We start from the raw sequence: 14352 nt of genomic DNA on the forward strand, positions 1-14352 counted from the left end.
TAACCTTCCATTCACACAGCTAATAAGTAATCTACATCTCCTGCCCTGGGCAGGTCGGTCCCATAGTACACAAGCTGTAATCTTCATGTCATACCTGCAAGACGAACGTTGTATTTAAGTTACAGACTTCAATAACAGATCAGGTCTTCACAAAAGATCAGTTTTTATTTTCATTTTAACATGTTTTAAATACAAGGTTTAAACTCTTAGTCTTTCTTTAGGTCCAGTTAAATACAGACCTACGGTGACAAGGCCGTACACTCTGTTTGTGCTGCCCTAAGCCATCGCAAATGGACACTCCCCAGTCTGGTAAATTGAACACCCCACAAGGCTCTGGTATAGTTTTGGACCTAACAAATGAGTGGCTGGGTCTGACCACTAGTAGAAACAGAAACAAGTGGTAATACAAAAATCTGTTGTAAGGTGCCCGAAAAGTGCTGCTCTACGCCCATACGGTAAGTTCAGCCCAGAATAGGTGGTCACTGGTCGCCCATACATCAGGACTGAAGAACTAAAACACCACACTGGAGAATGTAATGCCCAATGAGCATCTCAGCCCTTGTCCACATGAAATAAATGACTAAGTGTATTGCCACACAATCACTTTATGCTCCTGGGGTGAAGATATAAATAGATGGCATTTAATCCCTTCATTGACCAACCCATAATAATCTGTTACACAAGCACTAAAACACAAGTAATAGTAGATTTGCAGTATATTAGTGCTCTTATGACCAGAACAAAAAAGTTAAACAGAGTGTGGGCTGGTGAATGGAAGGATTGAAGCAATGTACCTATAAATTAAGTGCACAAAGTGCTTGCTTGACACTACCCTAAGCTGAACTGAAGAGAGCAGTGTTTTGCCAGTAAAAAAAGGAGTTATTGCAACAGAATTAGCATGTGGTGCATTTACTAATGTGATGCAACAGAATGGTATCTCCTTAAAATCACTGAATAATCCCTCTGTGCAGAAAAAAAATAAAATAAAAAATCTTGTATCATGGAGAAAGGAGGGGGAAGGGTGCAATTGTAAGTTCTCCATCAAACTGGCCTGGGGAGAGGGCACCGTTTCATTAATGTATAATGTTACAAAAGTTCCCTTGGCCCCCTATCTATTGTCTATAAAAATAAGAGTAAGAACGGCGAGTGAACAGACAGACCAGAAAAGAGAACACAAGTGGGAAGTTGGCTGGAGGGACTTCCCATTGTTTATACGATCATCTCCAGCTGGCGGGCATATTCAATCACTTGTTTGGCTAGTTCTGTGGAAGGGATTGTGGCCTCCTCCGGATTCTGTTGTTGGCTGCTGAAGCTATAGTAGCTATTTGGGCCCAATACCCAACCGCGCTGTAGAGACAACAGAAAGACTTTTAAGCACAGGCAAACTTTTCACATCTCTCATGCCAAGCCTGCACCCCAGATCAGTCCAGTTAACTAGTACCCATCACATACACACAGCGGAGACGGAAAACCAGTCATGGAAACGCAGGCTATCCACACGTCATGTCAATAAATCTATTGCTAGGCAACACAGAGAAGCATTCGGAGCCTAGAAGTGATCCTTGTGCGCTACCGAACAGCAAGTTATCAACCTATTGGTTTGATTCGCCCATCACACTGGAATACAACCATTCCAGTGAAAATACTCCTGAATATCAGTTTAAATTTACCAGGCCACCGATGTAATAGACATACGCACCTTCTTTGCATAATCTGTCATTTTTTTCGGAGTATTAAAGAATAATATCCTCGTGGCCTCGTTGAATAGGATCTTTTCATAGGCCTTCTCAATGCACCCCGCAATCTCATCTCTGCAACGGAAAGACAGTTGTGTTACTTGGCACCACTGGTCTGTGGCTGGTGTATGTGGGCTGGTGCAGATGCTTAAAGTTTTATAGCTCATGAATATATGCTATTACTGGGTGCAGGATATCTGCAAGGAACATGTAAATCTTTTATCATGTAACCCAGTGTGATCATACATACTAGCCCTACACACACCTTCATCTAATTAACAGAATACAGCTATCTTGGGGAGAAGAGACTTTATTACTGTACCTCCCCCCCTTCCAATTTATGGCAAACTTAAATGCTGCATTTTGAAAAAAAAGGAAGTAAAATCTCCCTACCCCCCTGTGTCTATTAACAAAAAACACACCAGTAACAATGTTAAGACATTTATAAATATCCAACTGACATGGATGCCTCATGCTTTCCATTACACACCTGATAGAGACTGATCACTACATGGATATCACAAAAACTGATACACATTGATCACTATACATAGGTCACAGTTACATTGATTTCACAACTGATCATATCCAGGTTGTGGAGGTCTGTGTTGTGGTCTCCATAAGTTTGTCTTTGATCTGATGCACTCTCACTCAAGCACTACGGCAGTTATTTTTCACATGCAAAAACTAATTCTGTGTCAGCCATTTTCCCGGAGACCAACTTTGTCTGATAATTATCACTCCTACACAAAATGGCAGCTACACAGAGGACAACACTGAACCTAAAGCTACCCCCACTGAAATCTAATACGGTAGATCGTAAAGTAGATGGAGTTTTTCAGTGATTGATACCCGTGGGCTTCTGAAACCGCAGGCAGCATTTTATTTGTTTTGGGTGGGTGGGACAGTGACACATGTAATACCAAAGTAATAAAGATATAGAAAATATATATATATATATATATATATATATATATATATATATATATATATATATATATGTGAGAGTAGGTGCTTTTGAAATTAAGGGACCAATAACATTGGGTTAAGAGCTCACATGTCTTGCCCAAAACGTGGACCAGTTCCTCATTTGTATTGTGCTAGATATGTACAGTGGCTGGGGTAACCATACAGTGCATCTATTTTCTGGCTTGCACATGTGTATCCTATTTATCCATCCCACAAATAATTATTTAGGTGTAATGTTACAAAGAAAACTTTATTAAAATTGTAGCCTTCTTGTCTGAAGTCGGTTGTTTATATCAAAGAATCACAGTAAAATAATTAAGCGGGAGCACTGGATTAGCCATTCAGATAATAAATCCATACATTGTTTACACACTACTCTATCACCTACCAGTCTCTTTACTCTTCTCATAGACAAAGAAGCTCATTACCTGGTTAATACTAACGTATATGACTGATTAAGGGGTTTTATAGTGTGAGTTTGTGTCAGTGTCACCAAGCACCCAGTCCCTCCTTAGCCCAGCACATGACAATGATCACTACTGAAGCTCACTCCAGCTTCACCAACTACGGCTCCTTAACTTGTTGCTCTCAGATAATGAAGCTGGGGAAGTCACGGGTATAATGGCCGCTGTCTACAAAACATGCAGTAACCAAAACAAATGTTGTATTCAGCGAGTTAGTTCTACAACTCGTACAGGACAGGCAGGTGATCCATGGATCAGACTCAAGTTAACGACTAGCTGTGCGACTGACCTTATTGTGTCCAGCAGGATGTCGATGAAGAATGTGTAACTCTCCGCAGGAATATTCCCTTTGGCCAGAAACACTTTGTTGTAACTTCCCTCCATCAAGTACTAAAGGACAGAGAAAGAGGGTATGAGTGCGATGCTGGTGGAGGACTGCTCATGCCCAGGGACCGGAGGATAGATACCTGCTCTAGGGAAACTGGGTGTTTTATGTATACATTTGCCTGGATCTCCTTGGCAGGTAACCGTTCCAGCTCCGTGTGGAATTCAGCCACTCTGTTCTGTGACAAGAGGAAGAGGAGATTGAGTCCAAGCAGCTGGTGTTTGTACGCAGATTCTGGGAGCTCTTCCCTGCAATAACAGAAACAGCACGGTCACTATTTAAATCATGGTCACCCTCCAGTTCTATTCATTATATTGGCTCTGCGAAGAGTCCCTCATGGTCCCATTGTGACTAACATGCTGACTTCAGTCCATCTGCAGTCTGATAGGGTCTTCCATATAGCAACTAATGAACAGCATACCTTGTACACATTACTGGGCTCTGCCACAGTAGTTTCAAGAAAAAAATATTAAACAGCTGGACTACTGCATCCAAGACCACTCAATTCCTGTGTATTTAGTTTGTTATTGTAAGCATTATATTGTATCAAGTGCCAGAGTAAGAACTTCCTTTTGGATACATGTGTGATTCTTCTATCACGTCACATAAACAGATCACAGACTGACTGTATTAATCAGAGCACCTTTAAACAGCTTCATTTGCTAAACCATAACCAATCTTTTTATAAACTCCTCCTTACACTACATTAGTACTTTGGTGGAGATCCCTCAACATTTGTCCAACTTGCCAGGATCTCGACACATTAATGAGCAGAGCTGGTGCTGACCGCCCTCTAAGGATGGCCAAGCAATGGAAGACTCAACACAGGTAGAGATGATAGCCACGTGCTGACTGGATGGCCACCATCGTCTTCCATCATGATATCACCTGTTACGCTAACCGTGCAACGACTCTGCCATTAGATCCTTAGGGCACATCTTATTCTATTAAAGCAGCTCCACTTAGCCTCTGTATTCTATGTACCACCGTCTTCTTTGCAATGTATCACTAAATATTTACATTATTATTTGCAATGGTCATATTATAATTGCCACATTATGCGACCGTGCAGCCTCCAACTAACATCTTTTCTTTAGTTCCCTAGTTTCATTAAGTTCAGAGAATTTCTAAACAATAACATCTAATAATAAATTAAATTGTTTACAAAAAAGAAAACGAGTCACCGAAAAACAACTCACCGAATAGACATGAAAACGGCAGAGTAAATGGGTAAAGATGCTGCCTAGGTCTAGGATGCTGATGGTGAATGATGTAATCAAGTCTTAGTCCTTACACCCATTTGCGTTGCACAATACAAGTGGAACCGAATATCAGATAAGCCCATGTCACACATACAGTGAACCACAGATTTAGTGGCATCCGGGATGTCATCGAAGCTTCACCAATGCAGTCACTTGCGGCATATCAGAAGTGTTCTGAAAACCGCAACACTACCAAACTCTAGTAACATTATTAGTGGGTATTGGGTCATAAGAATAGTTCCCAATCTCAGACCCAATTACATTTATGGTACCAGCATTCAAATAATAGATATAGGGGGGGGGGGGGGGAGGGGGAGCCCACAAAATTGATGCCAGTGGATATGATGCCTTAATAAAACAAACAGTTCATTTATACAATTAAGTGAATTTTTGTTTCACTCAAGATCTTTCTTAGAGTTTTATTTTAGATTAAACAATGTTTTGTAATAAGGCATTATATAAAAGGTATTGGCATTACATAACCTATCCAGCATCCTAGCCCATTTACTCTCATATACTGAGGATTTTCCTGTTTTGCTTAACCTTTCCTTCTAGTATAATTATTTGAAATAAAATATGAGTTCGTAGGATTATCCGAATGTTCTTTTGTGGTTTGCTTTGCATATTACGCCGGCATCTTTGTTTAGTCTTCTATGAATCTGTGCAGTGCAGTTACTTTGGGAAGTAGAACATCCCTGCTATGGGGAGCAGTGACTACCGTATGAGGCATGCTATGGATTTGATTAGAAGACCATATAGTTGAATGTATGCTAGAGAGGAGCGAAGTTGCAGTGAACTTTAGCACAAAGGAACAGTCCATTTTGCAGGGGTGCAAAGTCCTGGGGATGCAATTATCCTGTTTCACTTACACTATGCCATCGCACAATCTGTTTTTATATCCGATTCTGCATTGACTTTATAGTCCACAAAGAGTAGAGATGATGACTCCCAGTTCATTCTGCTATGTGACGTAGGACTGGGAACATTTAAGGCCAAATTTTGCTGTCGATAATTTTGCAACCGAATGCGGAGAATATTTTCCCCAACAGTTTAGAAAACTTTACTCATTTCTAATATATACAACTAAAAATAGGTGCGAAAAAAACCTTTACTGTACAAATATATGGTCAGTAAGCGTTAATGTAAAGATCCCAGATTGAGGGGGTACAGCTTAATGAAAGCTATGTAGTAAAAACTCACATTTGCACAATACAGAAGACCAAGTGTAAACAGTTATAATAACAGCCCTGCATATATACATATATTTGCTCTTACTGCAAAACCAAGTGTAATCTTACTTATAGTCAAAATAATAACACTTCAGTTGTGCCATATATCTTTCAAAGGATGGGATGTCCTTCTTCAGAATACTCCACTGAGCCCCAATTTCCAGGATGTCCCCTGAAAACAAAATAAAGAATTATTCTTAATAAAACAATACATTATAAAACGGACAGAACATAAGCTCTGAACAGCAATGAGCACAGCATGGGAAGTTACAACACAAGATTACTATGGATGCCCGACTGTACCAGGTATCAGACAAGCTCTTTAATGCTTAGTGATTTTCTCCTGGGAATTTAGGTTTACAATTTATAGAACAAGTCCTACTTACTGGCCAAGATAAGCTGCTGCTTGGTCAATTTGACATCAGTAGTTGGTAAAAAGTTCTGCTCCAAGAGAGCCAGCTGTAACAGAAGAAAAGAAAATGATTTAGAGACACTGGCAACTTTTAGTTAAAGATGCCCATACTTAGGCAAATACAGCTGCTCAAAGAGCATAGGGCAGCACGGTGGCTCAGTGGTTAGCACTTCTGCCTCACAGCACTGGGGTCATGAGTTCAATTCCCGACCATGACCTTATCTGTGTAGAGTTTGTATGTTCTCCCTGTGTTTGCGTGGGTTTCCTCCGGGTGCTCCGGTTTCCTCCCACACGCCAAAAACATACTAGTAGGTTAGTTGGCTGCTATCAAAATTGACCCTAGTCTCTCTCTCTCTCTGTGTGTATGTTAGGGAATTTAGACTGTAAGCTCGAATGGGGCAGGGACTGATGTGAATGAGTTCTCTGTACAGCGCTGCGGAATCAGTGGCGCTATATAAATAAATGGTGATGATGATAGGGCAGCCAAGTATACATTTAGTTATAAACATATATACAACTAATGCGGAAGGACAATTTTCTGCAACATGAATGCTGATCGGGATTGGCATCAGTTTTGTGCCCACATGCTGCCATATAAGGCCAATTAGAACTATAGAAAAGGTCTTACTGCCCATCAAACTTGCAGGGTGTATGGGCACCTTAACGAGTCAACAGACTCAAGATACCAAACAGGCATGAAACAGCTGAACAGACATGGTAGTAACTGGAGCTTACACTATGAGGGGAATTCAATTCTCCGACACAAGCGGACGAATATCACCGTAACATCCGGCTGCACTTGATTCCCAGTACTACGGTACCCGAATATCACAGATTTTTACTGCGCACCCAAAGTATTACCAAGTTTAACAATGTCAGAAGATGTCTAAATCATAAATATATATAATCCTGGCAGGCCTAAAAAGCAAAATATGCTAAGGAGTAGGGGCCTGATTCATTAAGGTTCTTAAATGAAGAGGATTCTCATTTCAGTCTCCTGGACAAAACCATGTTACAATGGAAGGGGTGCAAATAAGTGTTCTGTTTTACACATAAGTTAACTACTGACTGTTTTTTCATGTAACACACAAATATCAACTTTAAATTTCAGTGTACAAATAAGCTATCAAATATTTGTGTGTTACATGAAAAAAAAGTCAGTAGTTAACTTATGTGTAAAACAGAACACTTATTTGCACCCCTTCCATTGTAACATGGTTTTGTCCAGGAGACTGAAATGAGAATCCTCTTCATTTGAGATCCTTAATGAATCAGGCCCTAGAAGAGGGTGTAGGAGATCAATTACTGGTGTAACGAGAATAACCTGAAAAATGGATGTAACTTGTGGCATAGCCAGACTGTTAAATTGGTCACCATAGAAAAATAACTGGAATATGATTCTAGCGTGATATACTATTAATACGATTTATTTTTATGTTCAATCTCTATAAATATGGTGGACACAAAACAGTGAATGACAGCAAACTAAATAGAATGTATGCACATAAATTTGTAATCTTTGAACTGTCATCATGAGTCATGTATTTGCAATACAATATTTTGTAGGCAAAAACAACATCCTAAAAGAGTAGCCTATAAATTCGCTAGCAACCAGGTGGCACAGTCAAATCATAATAGGAAAACCATTGTCTGAAGTTCAGACATAATTTAGGTGCTAAAACAAAGGCTGAAAGAGTATGTCTGTATGTATACAATATATCTATCTATCTCTCAATCATAACATGACACAAACCAGCCTTTAAGAGAGAACAAAATAGCAGTGCTGAGGAAGAGAATATGACAGCAGAGCATGTGTACATTAGGTGTTATACAGAACACACAATTGCAAGGTACCAAAGGGGGTCACACATAAATGCCCCCCTCCGAGTGTTGCTCACCATGGCTAGACTGCCAGCTCAAAGGGGCCTATTTATCAATAATTTTTTTCCTGAAAATTTCCCGAAAATGGCCGTTTTTGGGGAATAGCTGCAAATCTAAGTACCCTGCAAATTTATTGGTGCATCGCTGCTTTGCATTTTTTTTCGAAATACATAGCAGTCTCCATAGAGGTCTATGGGGACTGCTATGTAACGCAATTTAGCAACTTTCGAAAATACTTTTACACATACTGTAATGTACGCAAGGCTCAGGCTGGCGTACATTACCGTTTCTGATTGTTTTCAGCACTGTTAAGCTCTGCTCCAAAGAGCAGAACTTTACAGCCCTGTCACATGACCCAGGTCCTTAGGGTCAGTGCGGTTTGGATGCCTGAGTTATCAATTGGCGCATGCGCACAGGATTTGAAAGTAGGAACGAAGATGCCCCCCCAGATCACATTACGAAGATGGAGTGGTAAGTAAGTTTTTTTTTCCACAGGAACAGCAGTTTATCGGAACTGCTGTCCCTGTGTATGTGTTATCAGAAATATGAGAAATAGTTCAATTCTTATCAATGTGATAAGGATTAAAAACTATTTTTCATGTTTTGCGGTCCTTGTTAAATATGCCCCAAAGAATCGAACTGCTCCAACCCTGTATCTCTAACCTCATCTGAAGTACCTACAGAATTTCCCTGTGCATGTCAATTACTGCATATGCACACAACAAATAAAAATATCTAATAAGCATGGCCGATTGAGGGCAACTGAAGAGAAGTTTAAGAACTTATGTATTTAGCTGCTCGGTCCTAACCAAAAGTCTGTCTGTTCTATCACTTCCTTCTAGCGAGAGGTCCATGACGATCTGCACCTTAAAATAAGTAAACAATCCCCACCTCTTTCCAAAGTCATAGCACAAACATTCAACATAGTTATACAATGAAAACCATTGGTTTCAAGTATTCTTCTTCAGCCTCCTGCCCCCTGATGAAGTAATTCAATTGTGGTAAACAATTGATAAAATGTACATAGTCTACATAGGTGGGATGAAAGTCTCATAGCATCTTAAGAGGACTTCAGACACATAGAAATTACATCTGGGGGCTATATTTACTAAACTGTGGGTGTGAAAAAGTGGAGATGTTTCCTATAGTAACCAATCATATTCTAGTTATCATTTATTTAGTACATGCTACAAATGACAGCTAGAATCTGATTTGCTGCTATAGGCAACATCTCCACTTTTTCAAACCCGCAGTTTAGCATATATATCCCCTGGTCTAAAACACGCAAGGTGACAGATGGCTCAAACAAGCCCCGTCCCCTTCTGTTCCCCCGAACCCTGGCAGCCCGCTAGCCCTCCTGTCCCCGCCGCCCAGCCCTGGCAGCCCCCTAACCCTCCTCTCCCCCTCATGTCCCCAAGCATAAGTAGCCCCCTGATCCAGAGGCAGCCCACCCCTGATCCAGAGGCAGCCCCCCCCATCATGATCCAGAGGCAGCCCACCCCCCTGATCCAGAGGCAGCCCCCCATGATCCAGAGGCAGCCCCCCCCCCATGATCCAGAGGCAGCCCCCCCCCATGATCCAGAGGCAGCCCCCCCCCCATGATCCAGAGGCAGCCCCCCTCCCCATGCTCCAGAGGCAGCCCCCCTCCCCATGCTCCAGAGGCAGCCCCCCCCTGATCCAGAGGCAGCCCACCCCTGATCCAGAGGCAGCCCCCCTCCCCATGCTCCAGAGGCAGCCTCCCCCCTGATCCAGAGGAAGCCACCCCTGATCCAGGGGTTGCTTAACTCTACACTCCGGTATCCCTGGCTCCCGTCTCCGCAGCTTACCTTCAACTTGCCCAGCACATCCCCGCACTTGCTCAGGTTGGGGCTCTTCTTGTTCCACTCGGCTTTCAGCAGCTCATACATGGCGGCCACTTGTCTAAGCCCAGCAACGTCCGCCCCGTTCACCGCCATCTCCACAATGAATCGGCAACTGCAAGACAACACATGCCGCAAATTACGTCACCGCGTAGAGCTCGTACGTCGGCACGCAACGTCCTGGGTGCTCGATGTTGCCATCTTGGAAAAGGTCAGCTGAGGAAATGGACTGTTCTTTACCCTGAACTTAAGAACATAACAGCGAATGAGGGCTGGGCAAAGCAAGCGGTGTATTTTATAGCGACCCTATCGTTAATATTTCTTCAAAACGTTGTGCTTGCTCGCCTTGCCCTCAGTAAACATGGCGGACGCTACACACTAATACACATCCGTATTTATGACTGACATAGTGTCACTGCCCCGGTGACCTATAGCTGCGATATGTAGATTCATCGTTACTGCTTAACTCTATGGCTCAGCTCACGAGTGAGGTGATAGTAACCCAGGACTGCCAGGTAGAGATCTAGAAGGAGCTCTGTCATGGCTGTGAGAAGCTATATGTACACTGTAGGCCTCAGGTAGAGGTGGAAGTAAGTCCTCTTTTTGGGCATAAAATACACCTAGCCTGTTCAGTATGTGGCTTAATTTCCTAGGAGAATCTGGCCTCACAGCAATTTGTATTGGTTAGTAGTGCCCATACTATGACAAAGTAAGGGGTGGGCCAGGGGCAGAAACAAAGTACTGGGGCCAAGAAGTTGTTGTACCGGAGCCCGAAATTTCACTTGGCAGCCCTGACTGTATTCAATCTTGGCATTCTTTCCTTTCTGCTGCATTACTAGCCTCTGCGTTTTGTAACCTCCTCTGGGAACTCACAAATACTCCATTTCATCATCATCATCAACAATGAGGTTCACTTAAAAGAGGGGTATAGCTTAGACTCGAACTGGCAACTTAAGTCCGAATGTTCCTTAGGACCCTTGCACCATTGTTCATTATTATTATCTTTTATTTATAAAGCACCACAAAGGGTCCGCAGCGCTGTACATGAACATTACATTCCGTGTACTGCACTCGGTAAATGACCTTCCACCCCTTATAGATACCTTCTGTCTGTGTTCCCAGTGAACATTTGCTGGATATGACAGTACCTTAATTTTAGATACCTTTTTTTTAGGACAAACTTGTTTTTCTTTGCCAAATTTTGACTTTATATTTTTTTAGATGAACATAGAAAATGGGATCAGGCGCAAATGGGGCGGTACTAGAATTTTGGTTTTTTGTTGTATGTTTCATGTTATTCGGGCATTATTTGTTACTGAGGTAACTGTTATTCTAGTACCGCCCCATTTGCGCCTGATCCCATTTTCTATGTTCATCTTTATACTGTGGAAATTTAGTAGGTATTTCTAAGGGGGATCTTTAGGCTGCATTCCCCATCCTATCCCCATCCATATAGGAGCGCAGGAGGGACTCTATATCTATTGTTTTATATTTTTTTAAGCTTAACACTGTAGCACAACTATATTTAGACTGTCCTCCTGGCGACAGAATGGAGTTTGATATCAACTACACAAAGGAATGTACAATGAAGGTGAACAGCAGATATTAGAATTGTGCAGACCCTGACCAATCTAGATGCCGTGTTTTTATTAAAAAAAAAACATAAAAAAAGTAAATGTCTGTACTCTTCCCTCTATATGCACAATTTCTGGAAAATGTTCTTTTCCCTAACTACCCCAACCTCCCTCACAGTCTAACTCCCCCCTGTGATCATTATCCACATAGCTAAAACTAACTTCTACCCGTAGCCCAACTCTAAACTCCCCCTGCTGTCTACTTATAATCTACCCCAGCCTTCAGTCCAACTCTAACCTCCAATAGAGGCTAATCCTGACCTACCCCCAAATAATACCATGAAAATGGACCAGTAGGAAGTAGTGTGGGAGGAGGGGGCTTTGCAGTAAGTTCCTAGAGTTTTTCATTACAGAAACTTCCCCATGTGCCCTACTTTACATCAACCAATTTCTATTATGCAGCACCCCCTTGACTGACCACTGTTTAGTAGAAAGGGGCCCTATTGTTGGCTTAATTCAGATTTCCACCTGTAAAAGAGGAGCTATCATGGGTTCAAGTTTGAGTTCCATTCACCTTGACTACTGATGTCAGGACATGAGTCAAGTGCCACGTCTAGGTACAAGCCACTCGAGATAGCCTTTACCTTGGTGGTAGTCGAATGGAGAAAGATTACTGACCTACACCGGGAATGTAAGTGGAGCAAGCTCTATCCCAGTGATAAGACAGGGAGGATCCAGGTATCACTGACTGCCATATGGAGCTGAGAAGAAACTAAAAGAACAGGTGAGCCTGTTGGGACCAAGACTGGTAATGTTAGTTTAACTTGTAGAAAGAGTGCAGAGACTGCTTACCCGAGTCAGACGAGAAGAGCGCAGAGACCTGTGTACCATATTAGCCACCTGAGAGAGTACAGGTGATAGAGATAGTGTAGAGCGACAATCCTCAAGGTAATTGAGTGTGAGCTCTGATGTACACTTGTGGATTAATGTTGACGTTCTATATTACTTGTAACTAAGTGAATGAGATTTAATCAAGAGATGGTGTGGAGCACATTCTTCTATCATCTATGTTGTTTATCAGCCTGTGCTTATTCAACAATTGTACGGTTTGCTCGCTTACTCAAACCATTTCTTCAGGAACGCAGCTAAAGTCCTGTTGTCATACTCTCCACCATTGTCCGATCTCAAGACTTTCAATTTCAGACTAGTTTGAGTCTCCAACATGCTCTTGTATTCCGCAATTTTGTTGACAACATGACTTTTGGCTTTGATGAAGTTTACGTGCGCCATCCTTGTGGCATCATCAATAAGTGTCATGAAATATTTGTCGCCACTAATCGATTCCACCTCCATTGGACCACACACGTTGCTGGGCACTAGAGTTGGGTTCACATGGTTTCAGTTAAGTGAACCATTCTTGTTTGCAGCTGAAGTGCCTAGTGGCCCCAGAGTCCTTTTACCAGCAGTCCTTCTTGTGGCCGTCTGCAACATTCAATGCTGCCTTGTTTGGTTTGCCACGCTTCTTCTGCGCTCCACTCGAATCCTTCAGCCTGCATTCAGAAGACGTGTGTCCCATATTGTGACATACAAAGTACTTGTACTTCGGCTTTTTGGACTTGGTATCTTTAGTGAGCAAAGCAGAACCTTCAGCAATTGTCTTGATGGGAACGCATTCTTGAAACTGCAGCAGCTTGGCCCTCACCATTTCTGTCGTCAGCCTGGACTCCAAAGCTACCACCAGGAAATCGAACTCTGGCGTCAGAGTTTGCACCACTGTCATCCCAACTTCTGCTTCCTTCACCTGTGCTCCCACAGATGCCAATTTCTGGGCTATTGACAGCACTTTGTCAGTGTACTTGTTCATGTCTTTCCAGGCACTTAATTTTGTCCTGTACAATGTTCGCCTCAAGTTTATTCTCCTCATCAGAGTTTTGTCCTCGTACACCTTTTGCATAACTGTCCACATGTCTTGTGCAGACACTTTCCCATTGATGATAGAATACACGTGCTGTTCTACAGCCAAGCTGATGGTCCCCATGGCTCTATCTACTTCATCAGCGTTTGAACCTGCTCCTAGATCAATTGTGACCTTCCACAACTTTTCCCACCTGAGCTACATTCCCATGACGAATTTCCATGTTGCGTAATCCTCTGAGCCTTTTAGTTCTGCAAAGCTCATACTGACCCCTGTATTTTGCTTTTTCCCTTGTATTATATAAAGGACTATTCTGAAGAATCAGCTTCCTTTTACACCTGTGCTTCTCTGCTACCGTTCTTTCATTTAACGCTTTTTTCAATGCGTGGTGCTGGGCCCATAACCTATTGGCAGATCCTTTTGATGTCTGTAAGATGTCAGCATTGTTGGATAGGGATGTTAGACCGCACAGCGTTAAACTTATCCCTGTGTGTACCTGCATCACTGCTGTTGTTCCTGTTCTCAAATAAACCAATAACTTGGTTAAGTTTCACGCTGTGTGGACTAACGTCCCTGTGCAACACTGTTGACACCTTACAGACAACAAAAGGTTCTGCCAATAAGAAGCACCTACACCCCCACACCAGTGTAAAAGACAAAATTAGA

The 14352-nt window shown here is 42.2% G+C and overlaps 1 protein-coding gene across 1 annotated transcript; it reads right to left on the reverse strand.

The window, feature by feature from the left end:
* Window positions 1-146: 146 nt before the first annotated feature.
* On the reverse strand, window positions 147-10329 carry PSMD8 (proteasome 26S subunit, non-ATPase 8). Its single transcript, XM_075186861.1, has 7 exons — window positions 10165-10329; window positions 6432-6504; window positions 6115-6217; window positions 3637-3802; window positions 3459-3559; window positions 1700-1811; window positions 147-1347 (listed from the first exon to the last, which is right to left on the reverse strand). Exons 1-7 carry the CDS (start codon window positions 10291-10293, stop codon window positions 1210-1212), a joined length of 822 nt encoding a protein of 273 aa, XP_075042962.1. The 5' UTR covers window positions 10294-10329; the 3' UTR covers window positions 147-1209.
* Between the last annotated feature and the right edge of the window lie 4023 nt (window positions 10330-14352).

The sequence above is a fragment of the Mixophyes fleayi genome, chromosome 9 (assembly GCF_038048845.1).
Source record: "Mixophyes fleayi isolate aMixFle1 chromosome 9, aMixFle1.hap1, whole genome shotgun sequence".
Lineage (NCBI taxonomy): Eukaryota > Metazoa > Chordata > Amphibia > Anura > Limnodynastidae > Mixophyes > Mixophyes fleayi.